The following is a 24,496-nucleotide window of genomic DNA, read 5'->3' on the forward strand; positions in this document are numbered from 1 at the left end:
ATCATGTTAAAAGTCATCAGTGTTCTTGTAATTACTATGATGGTAGCGAAAGGTCACAGTAACTTATTAACGTGTCATAATAAGGTCCCGGCTACATTTGACATCAATTATGAGCGTCCTGTAGCCTCTCAGCTGGAGAAAACGGTGTTGTTTAAGCAGCTTCGTTACACCCTATTTATACCCTCCAGGGACAGTCTCTGCTTCCTGTTTGCGTGTTGCCTCCAGATGTTAGAGGAGCAACAACATGTGGCTCGCATTCAGGAAGTAATTTTTTTTTTTTTCTGTCTTTGTTTATTTTTTTTATTTATATGGTGCACTTGATAGGATTTTTTTGTCTTCTCTTGTTGCATCTGTTGAATTATACATTTGCTCCAGATGTGTTAAAAATAAATGTATGATTGCAGAATCATTTACAAACCAAATGTGATGTTTTTCTTTCCTTAGCTGTGAAAATTAGGTCAGGTTAGCCAGCATTTTGGGGGGAAAAGGCATCAATTGTGAATGAAAATTACAGTATTTTTCTCTTAATGTTCTTGACAGCCATATTTGATAAATAGTAATTAATCTGGAAATGTGACTGTGAACAGTCAAGGCTAAACAAACTGTTATTTGATTTATGACTTGGCCATCTGTTGCGTTTGATTGTTTACATCTCCATCGATTGCCAATCTGTTCGCTCTGAGTCATAGATCATTGTGCTGCTTCAGATCTTGAATACCCTGCCTGACTGTTAAGCCAGAGGCAGCTGGCTGTCAAAACAGTTTCTGGTCATTGTTTATCTGACCTATGTCTATGACTGCTCAGCTTCTGTCTTGCTCTTTGTTCCCCAAGAATGCATACAGGTGGCAAACGCTGATCTTCTTACATTCCAGCCATCAATACACTCTTCTGCTTTCCCTTTTTATTATAGGCAGTCTGTGGGCTGAATGTTGATGAGCTCTGTGCTTCTGTTTCTGAAAGATTTTACCTGTCTGTGTTGCAGAGTACGAGGACAGTAGCTTATCATTGTGGGTGAACAAGGAGCGCTTCCAAGGATACCTTCAGATTGATGGCTTTACGTTGTATGAGCTGGGGGAAACAGGTGGCGTATGCTCTTTTTCAATATATAACGTATTTATTCCCGAATTTCATTTTCCTTTGCACATTGTTTTCACTTTCCTAGTTGGGGTTTATAATAGAATACTGTCCAAAAGGCTTGAGCCACCCCTAATTTCTTTAGATTTTGCTAAGAAAATGAGAAATAGATGCAGTGATCTATTGAAACCTGTGAAGATAATGAAAATACAGTTAAAATTCCCTGCCAAGTTAACTGTCATATGTAGACCCTTGAGTTAGGTGCCCTTTTTATGCCTGAATTATTTATATGTTAGGGCTTTGAGCTTAACAAACAAAATCATTCCTCTGAATAATGGTCAGGTACAAGAACTGGACTGTACATGAGAAAAAAACACCAAGTGTCAAAAAAAGAAACTGAAAGAGTTTCAGAAAAGCTGAAGAACTATTGCATGAGAGGACTTTAAAACTGGTTTGGAGAAAGTCTGGCTCCTTAGAAGCAAAGTTTACAAAAATGATAGGTGGCTCAAGCCTTTTGCACAGTACTGTAATATCCTGCTTCAAAATATATGGAATTGTGACTTTCTGGGTCCAGTTTCATTTGTTTTTTTGGTTAGTAGATTAATTGCTGTGTGAAATTTCACTGAGAAATAGAAGAATGAACAGAAAACCTCAAAACATTCAGTTTCATTTCATGGAAAACAAGACATGCAGCCAATGATCACTTTTAAAAACCCAGCACTGGGACATTTTATGTCTTTGCTTTATTATCAGAATAGATACAGATCAATTTTCTGCAGAATGGCTGTTTTTTAAAGGGCTCTATTTTGTTAATTGTGAGCGTAAGATGTGGGACTTTTAATGTGTTTTTTTATGTGTGTGTCCTTTTTAATCTTTATGACTGTGGAACCAAAGTGATTACAGATTGAATACCAGCTTATATCATTTGAACTGCATCAGCACTTTATACATGGCTTTGCTCAGACTGCCTGCCTCGTTTTATTACATTGTAAAAGCCCTTAATATTTTAGCGTCTCTAAACATGTCTTCCACTTAACAACTTTATATTTAAGAATCAAACAACATAGAGCTGCTGTTTTTAAAAAAATCCAGTAAAAATATTCAGGGCTAAGGTATCCCTTCCCTCCAGATATAGCCCATGTTCTGCTTGTTTAAATGTACATACACTTCTCCTCTAAAAGGAAATTTAAGCTCAAGAGTGAAATACAAACTGCCTCTTAAACGGCAGTAAATTGATGGTCTGTGCAGAGAAAGCTGTGCTTTCTAATATTAGATACAGTGTTTTCCTCCTTTATGCTGATGTTGCTGAGATCAGTGATGCTCAACAGTTGAATGTTGCTTAAATGTGTTACTGTGTGCAGTTTTAGTTTCTGGCCCATCCATATAGTAGACTTTCCAGTTAGTTTTAATAGTTCTGCATATAACACGGTCTCCATAGCATCTTAATTGGATAAACACTGTGACTGATTAAAGGCTACATTGTTAAGTTTGATGTGTATCTGTGAATTTGCCAGCCTTGTCTTTGAAGCCTTTTCAACAAAGCATCAGATTTCACGCTCTTGGGCTCAGCGGAGTTGTAGGAGTGACATTTCATGCTGTAAAATCCCTGCTCCAACACATCGTAAGTCACACTGACACAGAACTTGGTACCCGCGACAGTCCCAGTGTGACCAAACCATTGAAAAGTTTGAAACTGTAATTTATGGGCTAAGATTTAGAGCACATGAGACCTATATTGGTAGCATACTGAAAGCAAAAAGACATACAACAAATGGATTTTGAAATTAAAAGGCAGCAGTTTGGATTTCTTTGCGGTGTAAAGAAACATTGAAGGTTTTTCTTTGGGGATAGATAAATAGTAAGCAAGCGCTTTCATAGTGCGGTTAATTTGCAAATCTTCTAATTTAACCCATTAGAATCCAACTTGCTTCACACGTTATTGGATTGAAGCAGTGAACTAGTGAATAAACAACTTCTGCAGGTCAAACATGAATAGAAACCTGATAGAAATGTAATAGGACATTTTAGAACTTGTGAATTCTGGAATTTAATTTAAATCTTGGAATTTAAAGGACTTGAGCCTTACATGAGGTGAATGAGCAGTAAGGGATTCAGAAATGCTGTCTACATGTAAGCCATGAAAAATATCTTTTCTATGCTTTGATCTTTTTGCTTGGAGATTGTTTAAAAGATATAATAACAACCCTATGATCACAGAGCTTGGAGGTATTGGATGTCGAAGCTGTAGAAAATACAGCTTCATTTCATCTGTGGGTCAAAAATTACAACTAAATTCACAGAACGAGGGGCTTTGATGCCAGAGGGTAGCAGGCTGAGAAACATCAGTGGTTTCAAAAAGCGGTTGAATAAATAACGACACAGTGCAAACACGGTAAATATAATGTTCGATGGGTGCGCCGGTTGTAAGTTTTCACTAATAAGTTTATTAATATTAGATCTGTTTAATGCATTCTGGATCAATTATGAGTAGGTCACAATGTCAGCTTTTTTAAGTTGCCAGGTTGTGAAAAACCCACCTTTCACATAGAATTAGTCATTTTAGCTCTTTAATTAACCCCACAGACCCTTTCGGATAATCTGATGTTTGACATCCGATCCTCTGGAAAGAGCCGCAAGGCTTCTGAACAAAAAGTCAATTTATCAACTGTTTTCCTTTTAAATCTGCAGACTTAATATATATGTGAAGAAATCCCTCATTAATCACTTGAATGCACTCACTTTTATAATTGCACTTACTACACCTTGTTGTCACCTTCATAGAAAATAAGAAGCCTATGATGCTTATCAGCATATGTAACTAGTGAAATTGCCACATGTAGAGGATTGAAAAACAAAGAGGTTTGAACACTGCTGCACTTGAGTGGCTTTATTTGCCATAGTAAATTATTATTAAATTGGCTACATTGTTAAAAATACTCTATAAATGTCTAAATAATACTCGCATGGTAGTGCAATTTTATTGTAAAACTTAATTTGTCCTTTTCCAACTTGAGTTGTGCAGAATCCATCTAATCTTCCTGGAAATACACAGATGAATGATGCTGCTATGCTCATGCTCAAACACAGCACAGAGTTAATTATACACATTTCCACAGGTTGTATTCCCACGAAGAATAAAAACACCAACTGAACCATTAATTAACATTTTTTCCCTTCTGATTTTCTGTTTTCACCAGCAGTTACAGAAAATCCGCAATCAAAGTTATTTATACAGTATAATTTCACTGAATATACATGTTAAATATTATTCCTTCTCCTGATGCAAAGCTGGCCACTTTCTTTATATAACCTCATTCTTGGCATCTAATCAACATGAGTGACCACCAGGGGGCAGGCTGGCACTCTCACCCAAGCAGCAAGGGATGTGTAGCATCAAAGCATATCAGGCCGAGTAACAAACCTTTAAAGTTGTGTAACAGTTTTTTGTTGTGCTTTTTAAGCAGATCTATTTGTTGTGGGTTTGGGTTTTGAATGGCACTGAAATAGCTCTCCCACCACAAAGTGACCACTTGTTTCCTATTCAGCCGAGCAGAAAGCCTAAGCTAGCTTAATGTTTGAGTGATGAATGAGCAAAGTGCTCGCCGTGTCCCTTCCTTTCTTCTTCCCCTATTGAGAGGTGATAGATCTCCTCCAGAACCTCTTACCCTCTCACCATTGTCTTTTCACCGTCCTTTTTGTGTGTCTGACTGTGATTTGTAATCCTTGTCTGCCACCTCAGGCAAACTGGTGGCAATTGCAATCATCGATGAGAAGGACCCCACAGAGGAGAGTGGCAGGTACAAAAGAACACTGAAATTAAAAAGCATGACTCTTATAAATTACTCCCACTCTCACCACAATAATTGAGCTTAAGTGCATGGCTTTCAAATACAGATAAGACCATTATTGTTTGCATCTGCCCACAAATTGCAGCCAACAGCTAAAAAAAGGTTAGACTCCAACTCGTGTGGTATTTCTCTGTCTTCTAATTTGCTTTTAGATTAAAGACCTTGATGCAGAGGGTGGCAAAGGAATACCGGGAACACTTTAACAGGTAAGGCACGGGTAAATGATGAGGTCAAAGACGGAGATCCAATTTATACATTTATTCTAGGATGGTGCGCTCGCTGGGGAACGCTGCCTGTCTACTCACAAGCAAGTTATATCTTTGTCAGGGCACGTCTGTTTTTGTTGAGGTTCAGTAAGAACGTAATTATGCAAAATGTCAGATTCCAAATATAGGTGTTCTTTTCAGCTGTCACTCAGAAACACAACTCGGCTTGTATTAATGCATAATTTTCTGTTTTCTCTGGCTCCAATTGTGCGATAACAACTAGAGATGGGGTATTTATGTTACGCGCTGCGCTGCTCGACCTGTTCTTTTACAGGAGAGGAGCCAGCGTAACAAGGCAAATGAAAGGATAAAAAAAAACACTTGAATGCATAATTTCACACTGCCACTATTGTTATTTTTGCTCAAGTGCGCTATAGTCGGCAGGTCATCCTTCCCCCTACAGCACCCAGGTGGAAGCAAACGGGGGCTTTTGCTGAAGTGGCTTCAGGTAAAATGAGCTCAAAGGTTGCTGTTCTTTATGTGATCCTCATTTCTGATCACTGTCAGCAGGGAGTCAGTCACCAGGTGGATTACCACAAAAGATTAATAAAAAAAAAAACATTTGCATAATGATGCAGTGCTTTAGTTCCTCGCTGTGTCCTGTCATTGACCGCGTTGCTTCATCAGATACATTTCTGCTTTTGAATGAAGAGGTGTGTCTCAACCCGTAATGATAAAAGTGCTTCTCACTCTGCAGGCATGCCCATTAAGACTGATTGAATTACACAGATCCCTATCATCTGTTATACTACTGTGTGCCACACTACTCAGCGCTGTTTTTGAAGGCTTCAGAGTCTGAGATCCCTACTGAGATCAGAGCTGCCTGCGGCGTTCAGATACACCTAAACGGTACTTGTAATTACAAGCTGCCGAGTGTTGCCCCTGTTAGTGGGTGGAGCCAGCATACAGAGTCAACAGAGCATAGGGGGTGACTGACATTTGAATGAGTTGATGCCGTTTGATGTAGTATTAGCTCACCTTCAGTTTATAGCATTTCCAGAAATGTTGGTGTGGGGCAGTGGAGGACTCGTGCCCACGTTTGTGTTTGATTTTTGTCACTTTGATGGGCGTGTAGGCTGGGTTGTCACTCTACACCAGTCATTGTGTATGCCTTTATATTTTACAGCACTCATGACAAGATGACAAGCAATGTCACAAAGTCTGCCTCAACTGGAGACTTTTATCCAAAAACAACTCTGTGCGCTCCTTTTTTTTTTTTCTTTTTTTTTTAAAGGAAACTTTTGTAACATTTCAGGAAACCCTGCTGTTAAAAATAATGTGAAAATGACCAACTCTGAAATGTCACTCTTTTGACTTTTTTTTTTTAAATTTTTTTTTAGCTCATTGTTTTTGGTCCATGGCCGATGACTCTGCTAATCTTATTCACTCTCCCTTTTTTGATCGAGCTCTTTTTCAAAACTGTCACAAACCACAGCGACGTAGCACAAGTTATTTACTAGAAAGCGCAGAGCAGAATTTAGCTGCAGAAGAAACTAAAACGGAAGAAAGCATTGCTCTTTAATTCACTAGGAGAGCAGAAACACATCCAGGTTAGTACTTATGAATAGTTGGTGTAAATAGGCAAAATTAATGCAAGTATTATGAATTAAAAATAAAGACCATAGTAAACAGCAGTTCATCCTACCTCTTAAACACTCATCTGAACTGAGAATGTAATGACAGATGAACACATTTACTCATACACATTTAGTATAATCACAATAGAATGTATTAAAAGTGACCCTGTTATGACCCTGTTATGCTCATTTGCAGCCTGTATTTTTATTATTTCATTCTACTAGAGTTGATTTGTGTGGCTTCTTTCAGCTGCTCCCTTATTCTTAAGGGGTCGCCACAGCGGGCAGCACTGCATGTTTGATTTGGCACATTTTTATGCGGGATGTCCTTCCTGACACAACCTCCAAGGGATTTGTTTCTCTTTTCTCAGTCGAAATGGGGTCTTGTGCTTGTTAGGCGAACTATTCTGTTCAATAAGTAGGAATCAGTTGGAAGAAATGAACATGATTTTATTGAGATACAGAATTGAGTCAGACTGTTTGGCAATTAGACTATGATAGGAATGAAGGACCCCTTGAAGTCTAGAAGCTGGTAGTGGTGAAGATGAAGATGGTGTAGGGTAAGGTGGAGATGGGGAGGAGGTGGGTTGTACAAAAGGCAGAAAGACATAAAAGCACAGAGATTTAAAGTGCGCAGAATGCAGGCAAAAAGATGATTGGACAGCCTCGATGATGTCAGCATTAAGTTTGACAGCGTGAGAAAGTGGAAGTGATGTAAAGGAATAGACTAGCAGCCGAGTACCCGGGAAAGCAGGCGGCTGAGTGACTACCGATCTTCCTTCTTGAACTTGCACATACGCTTCATGGTGACAGTTGAAAATAATCCTTGTTGACCTTGCACTGGGTGTTGGTGCAGCACCTCAGTTCATCCACCCTCTGCAACAAGCTGTTTGAGCTCCCTTCCCCCTTTCCTTTAAAGCCAGCTGTCTTCTGATTGGCTGCTCAAACAACCAGAACATTTTGAAGGTGGGTGGAGCTTCTGATCCAGAATGAATTCACTGTTGTTTGTTTTGTTTTTTTGTTTTTTAACCCTGACTGCTTGTCCCATCTTTTAATTTCAGCCCACAGAAACATTTTGTTTTTAAAACATTTCTAAGAAGTGCCATGAGATGACGGGGCCACAAGATTATTTTATGATTACTCATTATCTAGCATAAAAACACCCTCTGGGATTTGGCTCTTTTTGGCTTTTTTTTGGTTGTGCTCTGACTTTTAAAAATACTCAGTGAGAACTGCAGATAAAGTCAGTATAGACAACCAGGATTTTAAAAAAAAGTTTATTAGAAAACCTTGCCACAAAGGGAATATTTTATAAAAACGCAAACAGTTTGGACACACTTACCTTCAGTTTGTTCTACTCTCACATATACAAGGTTCTCGGTACGTTACTCACTATTTTGGCCAGTCTGCTCCATGATTCCTCCAGCCAGGAGAGTCAGTGGAAAGATATACATACATGGTGAAGAGACTTGTAAATGTTTAATTTATCGGATCTGAAAAGTACTAATAATAGCAAAGTAAAACTGGAATGGAATTTAATTTACGCCTCCTATTTTCTGTGCCTCAGTCTCGTATCTCAGTGGTTGTTTTGCCAGTCTTTGAGATCTGGATCATTTCCAACAGTGTCTGATCTGTGTCTTATAGCATTGAAGTTATAAGCTGACTTTTTGATGAGCTTTATTCCCAGTCAGGCCCACTATTGTCAGCAAGATTATCAGTAACCCAGACTGATTTTTATATCGCATCCAGTGGCTATATTATACAGTTCAGTTTCTTCATAATCATGTCAAGCACAAGCGGTATTGTTTAGCACCCAGGGGACCAATGCCCTAGATGTTGCTGTGATTCAGAATGAATATAATATATATCTAGAGGCCTCCACAATCAGTCATTCAGAGAAAGTTCCTAGTTTTCCTGGACTTGTGCAACCCCCTTTCCTAGTCTGCCCACAATACACTTTGCTCAGACATTGTGCAGCACAATGAGATACAAATTGAATTCCTCCTCCTACCTTATCGTTTAGATAAATCACCTGAGTCTTTTCTGTGCTAGAAAGATGAGGAGAAACAGGAGATGGCACAGAATGGAGCTTTGGGGATATTCCCCCCCCCCCTCTGTTAACGCGTTCTCCAGTTTCCAATAGCAAGAACATGTAATTTCATTCACCAAGTTTTCATAGCTGTGTACTATTGTGCGTTGAAGTTTGTGTCCCAGTTTGTGCTAGTGTCATGCAGTCCACCGAGACAGGAAAAAGAGTTCATTTCACTCAGCTTTTTTTGGATGCAATGTTTCGCTTTCTCATGCCACTGATTTCTCTTGCACCTCCAGAGACTTCCAGTTTGGCCACATGGACGGGAATGACTACATTAACAGCCTCATTATGGGGTAAGTGTCTCACATTCAGCCCCCCTCTCTCTTCTCGTGTCATCCTCCTCGTTCTCAGCCTCATGTTACCTTCTGTCAGCTACTTATCCAGGTCTGCACTGACTTGTAATGCCAGCCTCTGCCATTAAAGATGCTCTCTTGTGGAGAAGTCAATTACACAGACTGTCATTTCTTTTTTAGTGCTCTTGGAAACTTTAAACCCCCCTTTCCCCCCTCAACATCCAGCATACACCCAGGAAAAGCACAGAGATCCACAAGCTCATGTAAATCTGGTTGTGAAAGGGCAGCCTATTGAGATGAATATGTGAGGAGTTTAGGGATAGCGGGCTGTGCGTGGATTAAATCTATAGCGGTCGGGTATTTTTCCAATAGCTTGCCAAAGAGCAACGCTAATGATGCAGTTAGACCCTTTGCTGCAGCAGCTTTGTGCCCAGGCTGAGGCTGGCTGTTAGGGTGTCATGCTTAGGGAGGCCTTGAAACTGACATCCCTTCCTTTTAATTAGGCAGAACCCCACTACGACCAGCATGGCCGTCGCAGTCGGCATGTCTGTTTTGTGTCTACTAACGTACAGCATCTAATTATGTTTGTCTGTATAATTTTGTGTGAGAATCTGCATGCGTAAAACGACCGCGGCAGGATGTTATTTTAATTTGAGCATGTTATTGTTTGTATGAGCAAGATTATAGCAGACATGGTGTCCCAAGTCCTGTGTAATTTAGTCAGTGTGTCACTGAGTACAGTAGAAGTTATGGCTTGAAATATAACTACATTGAACCAGCAGGCTTCTGGTGCACAGTTGAAAATAGGCGGTGTTTATATTTAAGGATAAAAGAGGTGATTAGCCTTCCTAATTTTGTATGAGCACATACAATATGTATTTTCCCTGGGTTTTAGGGGACTGAATTTAGCTGCTGTAGCGCAGGATTAATTGCCCTCCTTTGAGGAATAAAATCCTGGCCTGTCAATGTCCACTAATCCTTTCCCTTAGGAGGGCCATGGAAATAAATCTGATGGCTTTTTATTCCTCTTTCTGTCATCACAGCGATTACTGTGTTCTGGCAGCAGTCTGTCTGGCGTAAGGCTGCTTCTGCTTTCACCAGGGGCACACAAACACACTCAGGAATACACACATACCAGATGAGAACCACTCAAAGTCTGAGGTTGTCTTTGTTTCTGTTTAAATGTAGGATTATCTCTAACCCCTTATATGGGATGCATTGTAGGCTGTGAAAAACGTGAAAAGATGTGAGCTGACTGAAAACTGGCAATATCGAGGGAGGACTTGTAATCGGAATGGGAATGATTACAAAAGGCATTTCTCCAGTTGGACATCCGAATGAACGACCTCCTGATGTCAGCAAACATAATTTTCTGATAACTTTAAATTGCTATTTATCCAGATTTTATGTTGGCACACATCCTAAATGTATATTCTGGACATACTGTGATAATGATTATCATAGTTTACAGTTGGGATTAGTAATTAGGCCTTCTTACAATAATTAATGCTCAGAAAATGCTTCTGGTAACAAAGCGAAAAGGAAACTTTGAGAAAAATGAACTGATGAACTGTTGCTAATGAGTCCTGTTTAAAAAAAAAAAAACTAAATAAAATAACATAAAGCCCTCAAATGTGTAAACTGCACATAATTTGTGCACAATTTGTTGACTTCTATTTTCATTTTTTAACACCAACAAACATCAGTGCATTAAAGTCAATATTTCAAAAATGTATTAATATATATGTTGTCCAATGTGCACAAAAGGTCAATGGGAAAGCATAAGACATGCCGAAAATTGCATAATTTAGAAATTGTGTAATCATATTGTGCCCAGCAGAGCAGCTTGAGCTGCACCACATGTAGGCGAGTACATGCTAAAGCTGAGCAGACAGTTGTGAAATCTTTGGTGTCTTCACAGTAAATTAATAACTAGTTTGTTAAAATTCATTTGTTGAATTTTTAATGAACAACAACCCTGTTCAGAATATAAAGAACATCTTCTGAGAAATCAGTATTAGACAACTGTGTTCGTTAGTGGTTGTTGGAGGTAGAAGTCATTGTTTAATTGATTGCTAAAGCTTTAATCAGGCAGGCATCGAGACTGGTCAGTCACCCCCCAGCACTGACCAGCCTCCAGAGAAAGGTGGAATGACGAATAGTTGCTGGCAGTCGTAAAGAGGTACCAAAAACCTCCTTGTGATTGCTTTGGTTGTTAGCAGACTGCCTGTAGGGTGGCTCCAATACACTGACGAACAAAAAGCTTGGCTCAAGTCTTCAAGATGGGACTCTCATGTAGTTAGGGATGGGTACCGGTATCCAGTGCCATTATGGCACCGGTTCTGACATAAACGGTAGTAACCAGACCGAAAAGCAGCGCACATTTCGGTGCTTTATTTCGGTGCTTTTTTTCTTGAGATGTCATACACTTTGGATTCTAGCCAATCATTTTACCTTTCCAAGGATTGTAGGCGGGCCCAGGTACGTATGCTCTTTTAGAGCAGAGCTACAGATTAAAATTGCCCAAGGCGAAGCGGTCAAAGTCTGGCTATACTTCACAGCAAAAGATGCAAACTCAGCAGCCTGCAACAAGTGCTTTAAGGTGATACTGTGCAAAGGAGGTAACACCTCGAATCTGATGAAACACCTGGTGACGCATAGCGTTTTTTTTAAAAGCCGAGAAATGCACCGTATTTGATAGCTTGCTGCAAGACCTCCCACCGGGCATATCTACCCATCCCTACATGTAGTCTGTGCTTCTAGTTCTAATGAATACCAATAGTTCCTCAGCTCCAGCTCCATAGTGAATCCAAAGACATGCAATGGTATCTTATCCTCTAACTTTCTATCTAATATGCAAATTCCCCCAAATCCCGAGTTATTACTTGAATAGTGAATTTTGGCTAGACTAGAAATGAGCTCACTATTACTTTAATTCCTTTAGCAGTTTGTACAGATCTTGTAGGATGGTACATAAAAGAAAAACAACAAAACCACTGGCCCTAATTGTATAGAAACCATTTTTTGCAGTAGAAGAAGAATGTGTGCAAATGGTAGAATATATGACCCTTAATTATGGTGGTGAACCCCCAGTAGTCCCACTAACTGAGGCACCTAGTCTAATCCATATTTATTTTAAATGGGTGCCATCTGTTGGAGTAGGCTGGATGTCAGATGGAAATACCCATTCATAATGTGTGTGTGGTTGTGTGTGTGTGAGAGAGATTGCAGAACTCAGCTGGACAGAGTAGTGAGGCACTGATGACTCTACTGCACGGGCGTGTATGTTTGCACTCCTGATCTCAGCTGGGTGGTGGATTGGGACAGTGATGGATATGCGTGCGTGTGTGTGCAATTTGTTGCTGGGTTGAGTAACACCGCGGGGATGTAAGGTGGCAGCGCCGTGATGGACTGTTTGTGTGCCTGTGTGCATGTGTGTATCTAAGCATTAGGATACCTTATCTAAGCTAGGCTTTGGTGTTGTGCGAGACATGTGGAAGAGGGATCGGTTGTTTGTATGACCTTTTTCCCTATCTCACTGAGTTTTGTAATTCCTCTGCTGATTTGTCGAAATGAGTTGGCTTGGCAGTAAACACTGTGTGTCTCTGTTTCTGTGTTTTCTGTTAAAACAAAGCCTGTAAGATCACTGGAGTAGTTAGTATATGTTTTGTACGTGTCTCTGTGTGGATGCAGAGCTGCCTTCCTCTGGACTCCCTGGGCTTCACTTGTCAGTTTTAGTTTGTAAAGGTCTCTTTAACTGTGACCGGCACAGACCCATAAAACCCCTGAGTTGCACACTCTTTGCATAAAAGATGGAAGAAATGCCACTCTGAAATGGGCCACACTGCATCATCGCCTTTTTCCTTGGGAAAGAAAAATTCTCTGTTTGAAAGAAAACCCATGGGAAAAGTTGGGTTGCTCACAGTACAAAGGGTTTGTTTATCTCACTATTGTATTCTCTGTGTTGCAATTTATTCTTTAAGACTACAATTTGTTCCCATCTAATGATGCTCTTTGATAATGGCAGTCTGAGGTGCGGGGGTTAAGAAAATTAAAAGCCGTGTTTCCTGTTTTTTCTTCAGCGAGGTGACAGTGCCCTCCGTCATCATCCTCAACACATCCAACGAGCAGTACTTCCTGCCCAGTGAGCCGATCGAAAGCATGGAGCAGCTGGTCCAATTCATCAGCAGTGTTCTGAACGGTTCTGCACAGGTCCAAATCCTTCCCTCTCCTCTCCCCTTTCCTGCTTTCTGTTTATGTATTCAGCCTGGTGTAGCCTTCTCTCCCCTTCGCCTTATGTTGTACTGTTGTAATCACACCAAATCGTCATTAATCAAGCATGTTGCCTTGCATTTTAAGTCCCCCCCCCTCAGAAAAATATTTTTTATCAGATGAGATATTTTTCCAATCTCCTTTTGCATGTTTAGATTTCATATTGCATTCCCTTTTGAATAGATTATCTGCAATAATTCTATGTTCTGAGCCAAACACTGAGATTACTACATGACTTTATATTGTAGTGTGCGCACTAATCTGGAAAATAAATGTCATCGTTCTCTCTATTCTGCGCTAAAGTCACCAGATGTATGAAACCATAAGCCAAACACCCAAAGGTCTTTTTCCTTTTTTCCTAGAATGGTCTGGGCTATTTTTCGCCTGGCAAAACAAACCACCCTCCCACCAAATAAACAGCAACAGAAACCACCATGTTTCTGCAGTCCAGTTTTAGCCAAGCCCCGGACAGTTTCAGCCTCTACACGTCAGGCTCGTAATGTCAGCCATGTGGTGTCTCAGGGCCCGTTTGTCCTTCATGTAGAAATGCACCAAATAAAGTTTTTGCCCCACAAAAAATGTTACCATAGAATAGAAGTGGATTTCAAGGATTTTCTTGTGGAGTGTAGGGAGCTTTTTTGCTCCAAGCATGATCAAGTTTTGTGAATCTTTAATGCTTTTTCAATGGAAGTATAAAAACCACGAAAGATTGTCTCATAGCCCACCTTCAGCTCATTTCCAGAAGTCCTGCTTAGTTGGAGCTCACTAATTGGCCATCCTGATGAATTAGCATCAGGACAAATCACTCATTGGCTGCCCCGGTGCTTTTTGCCAATAAATGAGCTCAGATGGAGCAGAACTGCTGCACTGTGAGCAAACTAGAGTCAGGCACATTAGATAATTTTGTGCAAGGAAGCGGTTAATTAAACATTATTTAAAATGTCTGAAATGTACTAAGCACATGACTGGAGAACTGAAACCTGGATATTTCAGTCTGTGTATAGTATGTGTAGCTGTTTGAGAAGTTTTTATTGATTTATTGATTGTTTTGTGGTTCAGGGAATGTTTCCAGGTAACTGCATCAAATTGTTGTTGCCAAGCTGAAGAGTGCATGAAAACCTGCGCGTGTCCTATAGAACTGGGATAGACTACACGTAGTAGCTTATCTGTGTCCATTAAACTCTGTCTTCCTGCAGGCATATGGAGGTGACGGCATCATTCAGAGGATCAAACGTGTTGCCTTTGATGCCAGGTCCACCATTATGGTAAGTTGGTGAGATTTCAGTCAGAGAATATTGCCTAAGCAGGATGTAGCTCAAGTTCAAAGTGAAATGAAATACAAAACATCATCTAAGATTTCCACCATTTCCAAGAGCGTAAAATAATTCAGGATGTCTGCATCAACTGTTCCTCAGGACTGAAGAAACAATATGACTAAAATTCAATCATGTCTTTTTTGTGCCCCGTTCATGAAGAATCAAGCTCCAAAACTATATTATTATTATTATTATTATTATTATCATTATTATTATTATCATTATTATTATTATTATTTCGTTGCATAGTTGCATTCCTAAAAATTAATTTAAGTGGTTGAATGTTATGCTTCATTATTATGCTGACCTCTCAGAGGGACCGGCTGAAATTTGGGTATAAACAATGGTAATTCAGTTTATTTAATAAATAACAATAAATTTCTGAGATTTAAACAACTTTTTGACAAATTTTCTCCATTTTGACAGACGGTATCATAGATTTGTATTAAAGTTGACTTAGCATACAGTGGCCAAAGGTTCAATATTTGCCCTGCTTTGGTTCTGTTTTGGTCTCCACCACCTTCATGGGGAAATGTGTGTTTTTCTGTGTTCACCAGCTAATTGTAACTATTAACTAATGGCTTGTATACAGTTGGAACAATGTTCTGTGGGTTCTCACATTACATACAACACTTACTGTTTGTCAAATAAGAGCATTGCAGATGATTATCCAATCTAGCTTTCAAGCTAATATTACTTCAGGGTAATTTTACTATGCGACATGCTACTCAGAGGATGCTCTCATGTTTAAGGATACCAGGCTTCACCTCTACAATTAAAGCACAGCATTATCGTGCTGCACAATATCAAATTGCCTCCATTATGGAATAATATTCTTGCTGTGTTTCACAATATGCTTTACCTTGACTGCATTTGCTAAATTAGGGTTAATGCTCTGTGTTCAAGCTGCTCTGCAACAATGTCAAACAAATGCCCCTGTGCACTCCACTTCTCCTCTTTGAGGAAAAACAACATTTAGAGGACAAGATTGGATGTACAACTGAGAATATGCAGTGCAGGCAGTAAACAGTCCGTAGGGAGAGGGGGGGGGGAAACAGCAGAGCAGATGGAGGTGGAGTGTTGAGGGAGGAGAGGGTCAGGCGGCTGAACTTCTCCTCCTTCTTTTACTCTAAGTAGTTGGTTCTTTTGGGAGAACTAGTGTTTATTTTACCAAGGGTGTGATAGGAATGTAAATACAGCTGTGAATAATACATCTCAGCATGGTTGAACTTTAACCATGACTAAAACTCTGCTCCGCCCATAACAGTGTCCTTAAAGCCATGTGGAGCATGTCTAAATGAGAATTGCATGCTTTAATGTTAGCTTGAAGTAAAGGGTTTGACTTAAAGCTCAAACGAGAGTCTTTTAACAAGATATTAATTGAAGGTTTAATTCTTTGTGCGTCAGATCAGGTTTGACTCTCGGGTTATTAAATGAAATCAGTGATAAAGTAAGCCAGATGAGCAATGGGTAACAGTTTCAGTGCAAAACAAAAGCTGTATTTCTTTGAGCTAAAAAAGCAACTATGCAGGATCTTTATTTGACTTCTTCTATTGGCTGCTTAAAAGTAAAAATCTTGTGTCAAGGGTCTGACTTACATCTGTAAGAGAAATGAAATGTGAGACTCTTTCCTAAATTTAGCAAGCTGGAAGTATCACCAGTCGAGTTTTGCTTACAGTGACATGATATAATATAGAGGAGATAGGCAACAGCCATCACCTTGCCCCTAGAGAGCCTATTTAAATTCATGTCTGACAGGAGCATGAAGAAGCAAGCGCATTAAGCCCAATGAGTCATAGCCAGCTGTGTTAGCATAGCATGCCCATCCTTTCCCTCATCCAGCGTCACAGAGCACCGGCAATTACCATTCCTCTTCCTGTGGCAACGACTGAAGGGAACGTGAGTGTTTCTCTTCTTCTCAGCTCAGTGGCTGGCAGGAGTTAGGACCGAATGTGTCCTTTTAGGTGGATTCTCTCTGATGCAGTTTGCTACATTAAGATCATCTAAATTGTGCTTCACATGTGCCTCCTGAAAGAAAAAAAAACTGATTTAATTACACTGTAGTGCTTAAGAAATATTAGAAATAAATTGTATCAAAGTGGAAAACATGGATGTGAAATGAGGGGTGCCTTAATTATTACCAGAGAGCAACTTGTTGGCTCTGCGTGTTTACTTTGATTTTTCTCTTAAGTGATCCTCAAGGATAAATGTAGTTGTTATAAATGTGCAAATTTGTCACTAACGCTGGTTTAATTTAAAATGAAAAGGTTGTAATTAAGATGGAAAGCACAGTCTCGACAAATGTAGCCTCCACAGAGGTTTGTGCCACGTTCCTCCAGCAGCTTTTTGCTCATTTCCGTTTCATCCTCGTCTCATAAGCGAGATTAGCCAGCTTGTGACCTGTAGTTACCTATAGCATCATGCTCTGTGCAGGTCTGCAGAGATTTACATTCATATTCATGGAAGCATAATTTCGGCTTTAATGTGCTCGCACGCACTAAAGCCGAGGGAGGTGGGAGGTGAGCCCGTAATAAGCAGGGCAGTGTGTGTGCAGGCAGTATCTTCAGAAAGACTAGTGTATAAAGGTGGGCCTGTGATCGTGTTTGATTTTTCTTTATTCATCTTAGTTGAGTTTGTAAAATGAGAAAGTAAAAGAAACATGAAGGATGTTCGATTGAAGGCCAACGCTCTCCAATATGGTCATTTGGTGTAAAACAAAACAAGCGGCACAGCAGGCGATACAAATAGTTTAACACACTATAAGCATCTGAAAATTACAGGACAGAAGTGGAATTAATACTAAAACATTAAACCCTGCGTGAGTGTATGGAAATGTTTCATGACCAGCTTTTTAAAAACTTACACAACATGTAGTGTAAATGATAGAATAGAATAGTATAGTATAAGTTAAAAATTTGGCAAAAAAGTGTTTTGATCTGCAGATCTGATTTGAATTTGCTTAACTTTCCGCAGCTTAAGGCAGGCTCTTTACTACTACAAACACTGGTTGTTGAGAGCAATGTGATGCTTTTATGGGATTGGACTGAACAGGCTGTGTTACAAGTAAGCAAGTCTCAGTGTGTGAATTTAAGAAACTGCAGCACTGACTCATCGTGGGACCGCTGGACCACAACTGAGCTTTAGGGTCTTATTTATCATATTTCCTCCCTTGTAGGCTCTGATAATGTGTGCACATGTCAAAGTACATGCGGCAGTTTCATTATATTTTGCCCCGAGCTCCTAAACTAACCATCACTCCTACTAGCTGTTAGTCGTGGTAGACAGACAATCGGACCGAATTGACATTTTGCTGGATATTGATTTAGCCTGACATTTACCGCTTGTTAGCAGATTGTTTTGTCTTAAGCAGTCCTCATACTCACTTGACATCCCTTTTACTTTCCTTTTATTACCATTTGCTAGTACGGTAGCTGGTTATTTCTGCGAATGACCTCAGATTACTGTGTACAGATGTATTCATTTTCATTTTTACTCTCCATTTTCTTGTCTGTGTTATGCGTGGATCTAGCTGAGAAGCTAGCTGGATTTCAGATTTTTTTTCCCCATAGGAAGGAAAACAAAATTATTCCTGTGAACGATGATCAGTTAGTGAAGGAAGAAAAAATCAGATTTCTTAGATAATATTATTGTTTGCACATTAATGTTTTGACTGACAGACAGACATACAGATAGATCAAGAGCACTGTGATGGATGAGACCATTAATTGTCGTTCGCCAATGAGCGTGTAGATTTGAACCAAAATTTACAAAAAATTAGTTTTTATTCAGCATGACCACAAATGGGTGACTGAAAGTGTTCACAGACATCAAGACGGATTTTTTTTTATATAGACTTCTATAGGGCCAGGACTCTATTTGCAACCTCAGCTATCGCCATCTGGGGCAGATTCAAGACACTTCAGCATAATTTAATTTTCCATATTAACTTCACAATATATTAAACAACACTGGAAATAGCGATCGAGTAATTAGAAACCTTTCTGGAAATAATTCTCACTCAAATATTTAAATCGAATGACAAACAGTGACCACTTCCTCATGGACTTCTGTTCTGTGAGACCTTTTGAAACCAGAGTTGCCCCTCCTAGCTGTTAGAAACAATGCAAGTTTAAGGTACACTGTATGGATACAAGTATTGGGCCACGCCTCTAAATCACTGAATCCAGTTGCTTTTCGACCTGTTGCCACAGGGGTATAAAATCGAGCTCTTGGCCATGCTGTCTGCTTTTACAAACATTTGTGGAAGAAGAGTAATCCTAATGCGCTAACAGAGTTTGAGTGTGGTACAATAAGAGGATGCCACTATTGCAAAAAGTTATTTTGTGAACTTTCTTCCCTCGTAGATATTCATCAATCTTTTATTTGCAGTTAAAAAACAGTTAAAAACTCTTCTGTTCAAACAAGCCTTTTGTTGATCTACATATTTTATATTTTTACATTATTTACATTTGATCTTTTACATTGTATTTATTTATTTATTAATAAATAAAGTTTACTTACTTTACTTACTTACTTAATGGTGTTTAAAGTGGTGTTTGGTTGCTGAAAGATAAAACTAAGGTTATATATTTTTCTCTTTTGTATTTTCTCACTGGATTATTTCAGTGTTTTCCTCAAGTTACTGTATTAGTGTCTTTTACAAATTTGTCTCCCTATACTCTCCCCCACCCCTCGTGCTTCGCGTTCTTAATTTTCCTTTCATCTTTCGCTGTCTTCTTTCCCACATCAGTCGGTGTTTCGCAGCTCTCCACTGCTGGGCTGCTTCCTGTTTGGCCTACCGCTGGGCGTAATTAGCCTGATGTGCTATGGCATCTGCACAGCTGAGTCTGATGACGGTTCGGATGACATAGATGCGCTGAAGAGAGAGGGCCTGACTGACGAGGAGGAGGAAGAGGAGGAGGAGGAGAGGCAACGTGCTGCGGCGCTGGAGGGCCCAGAAGAAGAGGATGAGGACGTTGGAGAGAAGGATCCTGAAGAGAAGAAAACCGATTAACACAGGGGCACCTGCTGGATAGAGGATCATAGGCCTAGTCAAATGCAGTGACATGAAACTCAAAGACATATCAATGTGTTACTGTTGTGCTTTGTTTTTCATCTCACTTCCCCTCAGAGCCCCTCTAGCACAGACTATTCTTCCATCTTTGAGTTCTTTGTCTGCGTGTAAGGTCGGCTGCTTGGCGAAGCCACTGAATTATGTTGAAAGCAAACAGCCTCTTTAATGATGGAGTGTAAACACTGTTCACATGAAGAAGGGATGGCTGCGAACCAAACATACCATCTTATTTATTATGATTCCAACCAACCAACCAGTGGTTATTCCATGTGACGTGTGACACCCTGATTTCATAGGTCAGTGTCTTGAAACCACTTTTTTTTGTCGCATACCAAACTATTTTTCATTTTTATTCTCATTTTCTATATTATCCTGCAGAAGTAGAAACTGATTGATGTTGCCTTTAAATTTGCCCTCAGTCCATTGTGTAGGCTTGTGTATTGTTATTGACGCGTGTAGAATGAAAAAGAAGTGCCCAACAAGGAAAATCTGCCATCATTGAAATGTGCAGTTTTTGTTTTTTGTTTTTAATTCTGTGTTATTGCCTAAAAATATTTCTTCTTATAAAGGGTTACAAAGTGCCCAGACAGTTCTGCACTTCACCGCATTTCTCTGTCAGCCATCTGCTGTCATTAAGAAAGACTGGGGACAATAAGCGGGATCACTCGCTGTGATACCGACACACGGCAGATGGACATTTTTAACCCATTTCCTTCCAACATGACCAACTGGGTAAAAACTAATAAAAAATATCCTTATATAGACAGGATGTACCTGTCTAGCAAAAGCCATAACATGCATCAGTAGCTCCTGTGGATCTTAACAAGTCATATTCCTCAGACAGACAAGCTCTGTCTGTTTCCATATTTCAGGCTATCCCATCACCGGTTTCTATATTCAATTCATTTGACATTTTGAAGTTTACATCCCAATGCCCTGAGATGTACACAGAGCATGTAGAACATTAGGATTGTCTTTATGCTGTTGTTGTTGTTTTGGTTTTTTTTTCTTTGTTGGTCTCAAGGCATAGAGATCCTGTATACCCTCTCCTTGTGACTAAAGTGTGTGTAATAGCTGAAATCAAGTAGGGATAATGGATTCCTCCTTAATTCACCAGACCAATCTATTTCATAAAAAGACAGAGTGTTCCCAAAATCCTCTACACCCAGTGTAATAACATTTTTATGAAAATTCCACAGTACAGTGCACCTTATTGGATTTAGGGTTCAATGAGGCAGAGACCTCAAAGCATCTGAAAACACAACTTGAATATCTGTAAAATAGATTCTTACTCTCAGCTGGTACGGCGAGTTACGTGGCGTCCACCTTTTCCAATAAAGATCAATTTTCTTCAATATAAGATTTTCTTTAAATGTTCTTTTCTTTTCTTGTTTTTTGCCAAGAGTTAGAGGACACGGTTGATGCTGCTGACATGTGTCTACGTCAGCAGGTAGGCAGCTTATAGCATAAAGACGAAGCTGGGGCCGCGCTCGCCCGGCTCTGTCCAAAGAGCTGCCTCAGAGCTCCTTTAAAAAGCAGGAATAACAGTAATTTCACCATTCTGTTCTAGTTCAGTAACTCATTCGACTCAATATAAGCACACATTTTCTCTTTTTTAAAAGAAAATTCTTATTATCTGTGGTTTACTGTGAAGCTGCGCTAAAGGAGCCATGCCCTCGCCTTGCCTTCTGGTCTGTAGTTGCCTACCACTATCTGCCAAACTTCCTGTTAGGGTTTGAATTGAGTTTGTCACATTTTATTACAGTTTGGAAAGATTGAAATAAAGATGGTCGTCTTTTTTTCTTGCTCATTGGATTTTTTTTTCTTTTTTTCATCATGTAATGTCGGGTTGTTAGGTTTCCTTTTAGGTCTGCTGTGTAAAAGTCTTGAGCCGGTCCTCATATCTTTGTTTTGCTTCCAAGCGCCAGAGTTACTATTAATTTTTTTAAAGTGGTTGTGAGCAGTAGTTCTCTGGGATTTTTGAAGATCTTGGACATGATGCCTTTTCCCCTCAGCAGTGTGGGTAGGTGGCGTGGACATTAAGTTTGTGAATTTGGTAACTCGAGAATGAGGTGAAATAGGAGCTTCAAGTTGATACCAAAGATGTATCTACTAAAAATCTTGGACAGGATTAAAACTCAGTGACCTAGACCTCAAAGTCAAAGGTAAATTTCACTGAGAACACAGTAAGACTTTCAGTTAATACCATTGGTGAATGTTCTAAAAAATTTTGGATGCATCTCAGGGACCTTGATCTGAAAGCAAAAGTAAGTTTTCTGACCATCTTGTGTATGCAATAACAAGATGATGTAAGATTTTGTAATTGATGTTATAGGTGGCTGAGGGGTAGCAGTATCACAGTATTTCAGTATAATGATTTTGTTTGGTAAGCTATGTAACAAGGCTCCTAACTCAAAGAATGAACCAGTGCCAGGTCTACACCAACACATACCAGACAAAAAAACAGTTGTAGGTGCTTTGTTAGTAGCAGGTTGTCACAAAAGCACACTGAATATCTTTATCTGCATGTATGAAAGATGACAGAATCTGACAGACATAAAATAGTAATTTTGTACAAAGTGATTCCCAAAGAGTTATTAATCAACAATTGGCAAATCACAACACATCTACACTGAAAAAGAAATGGCAGCAGGTGTTGCTTCTGACTTTAAACCCTGGTAGAATAATACAAACTCCTTATGTGCTGTATTTCCTTCTGTACTAATGAATAAATCACTGCACGTATTTTCATTTTTCTTTGAAAAACATAAAGAAATGAAGACTTCTTCAAGACTTTTGCACACTATAGTTCTCTGCCAAGCTTTAATTATCACACAGACAAATGTGTTTTTTTTTCATCCCCCCACTTCCACCATTATAATCCTTGGCAGAGGTGTGTACCCACATATGGCGGATATAATCACATTTTTGGAGATCTAGGTTTAACCAGGGCTGATTGCTTTCCTTGATGTGAAACTCATTTATTTCTTCTCTTTAGGGAAAGACGACGTTCTCAAGTCAAACTCAGAAACGTGACTTTACATAATGAAAACGCACACCGTCAGCATACTTCCCTCACATGATTTGGGAGGGGGAAAAAAAGTGTTGCTTTTCGTAAAGTTTGATTGGTTGTTTTCAGGTTTGATAAAGTCAGAGAATTTTCCAGCGGATGTCTTTTTGGGGACAAATTACCACATAGGGGGAGATAATATATTACTACATCAGAATCAGTGTCATTGAGTGGTGCTGATGCAAAAAGTAATTCATCGCTCAATTACCTCGCGCTATATTCTGAGAATGAGTTTCATCGTGTGGTAAATGAAAGAGGCCTGGTGTCTCTCTCTCTCTCTTTTTTTTCCCAAAGTACCAACAGTCTGGCGCGCTAGACAAGGGCAATTACACATTGGAGCTCGTTCTGACGTCTGTCTTATGTTGGAATGGCAAATTAAGGCGAGATAGTAATCATCTCATTTCTGACTCACATGGGAGGTGTTTAATGGTTTAGGTTCACATGTAAGGTCAAAGCAAAAAATAAAAAAGAAGGAAAGAGATGGTTATTTCAGTTAATGCTTCAACCCTCCATGTCGAGTGTAGTCTGAGCTCAGTTGGTGTCAATCAGTAGCAAGATGAGAAATAGCTGATTAACTTTGCTCACCATGGAAACCAGCCCACACTTGTTCCCTGTGAGTCTTTGCAGATCCTGTTAGAAACAAGAGTATATATTTTATTTATTTATTCATTTTTGTATGGTCGATAGATGGCTGCAGCTGCCCGATTCCATCTGTTTGCTGCCACTATAGAAAAATACCTCAATGCCTAATTACACAAACAATGTAGGCAAATCTGCCCTTTTGAGATATCTCACCTCCTCTCAGTGAATCGGTGTGTGTGTGTGTGTGTGTGCACGTTTATTTGTTTCAATCATCAGCTGTTACATCCTTTCTCATAGCCCTGTCTATGACTATTTTTGGGGATCCGACTTTACCTCAACAGTTCAACTGGGCTTAATAGGCGCTTGTCAGCCTGTCAGTCGATAGACGGGGCTCGTTGCTGCCGTTTTCATCTGCGCACTCTGACAATTTGGCAAACTTTTCTTCAGGGCTTGTGTGAAAATTATTCTGCAAAGATGGTTGTTGCCCATCAACGCTGTTACAACTTCTCCTGCATCAAAAAGCATCATATAGGCAAACTCCTGCAGGGGATGGTAACTGCAGATAGAAGCTGAGATAAGAACTCCGCATTAGAGCAGCAAACACACCCTGTTTTTGAAACACACACAGTACGTGGTAAAGAAACTATGTTTAGTTTGTGATGTCTGAACACTATTAGATCTCACCCATTATGGTACAGAATCATCACAAAGATTTCAACCCACTTATGCACGTGTGCCTTTTTCTTCCTTGAGTCCGTCTATTCCACATACTCCGCACTTACTGGCCACTTCATTAGTTGCACCTTGTTATTGATGGATTGGATTCCTTTTTGAATTGAAACTGCTTTGTGGCATAGCTTCAACAACATACTTCAAACATTCCTCTTGATCTCACAGTCACAGCCACCAGGTTGCTGTCGTGCTCAAGAAACTAGTTCTAGATGATTCGAGCTTTGTGACACCATGCATTATCCTGCTGGAAGCAACCATCAGAAAATGAGGACACTGTGGTCTCAAAAGGGATAGATGTGG

At 39.7% G+C, this 24,496-nt stretch overlaps 1 protein-coding gene across 1 annotated transcript in view; it reads left to right on the plus strand.

Moving 5' to 3' along the window:
• The window catches only part of tmx3b (thioredoxin related transmembrane protein 3b), a 38,138-nt gene extending 16,539 nt beyond the window's left edge, over window positions 1-21,599 (plus strand). Inside the window, exons 10-16 of the mRNA XM_087846252.1 lie at window positions 983-1,081; window positions 4,814-4,871; window positions 5,075-5,128; window positions 9,094-9,150; window positions 13,233-13,362; window positions 14,619-14,687; window positions 19,489-21,599. Coding sequence (XP_087702378.1) covers window positions 983-1,081; window positions 4,814-4,871; window positions 5,075-5,128; window positions 9,094-9,150; window positions 13,233-13,362; window positions 14,619-14,687; window positions 19,489-19,752 — 731 coding nt within the window. The 3' untranslated portion in view covers window positions 19,753-21,599. The remainder of the gene's footprint in view (window positions 1-982; window positions 1,082-4,813; window positions 4,872-5,074; window positions 5,129-9,093; window positions 9,151-13,232; window positions 13,363-14,618; window positions 14,688-19,488) is intronic.
• Window positions 21,600-24,496: the final 2,897 nt, after the last annotated feature.

The sequence above is a fragment of the Neolamprologus brichardi genome, chromosome 9 (assembly GCF_056152115.1).
Source record: "Neolamprologus brichardi isolate AB-2024 chromosome 9, ASM5615211v1, whole genome shotgun sequence".
Classification (NCBI taxonomy): domain Eukaryota; kingdom Metazoa; phylum Chordata; class Actinopteri; order Cichliformes; family Cichlidae; genus Neolamprologus; species Neolamprologus brichardi.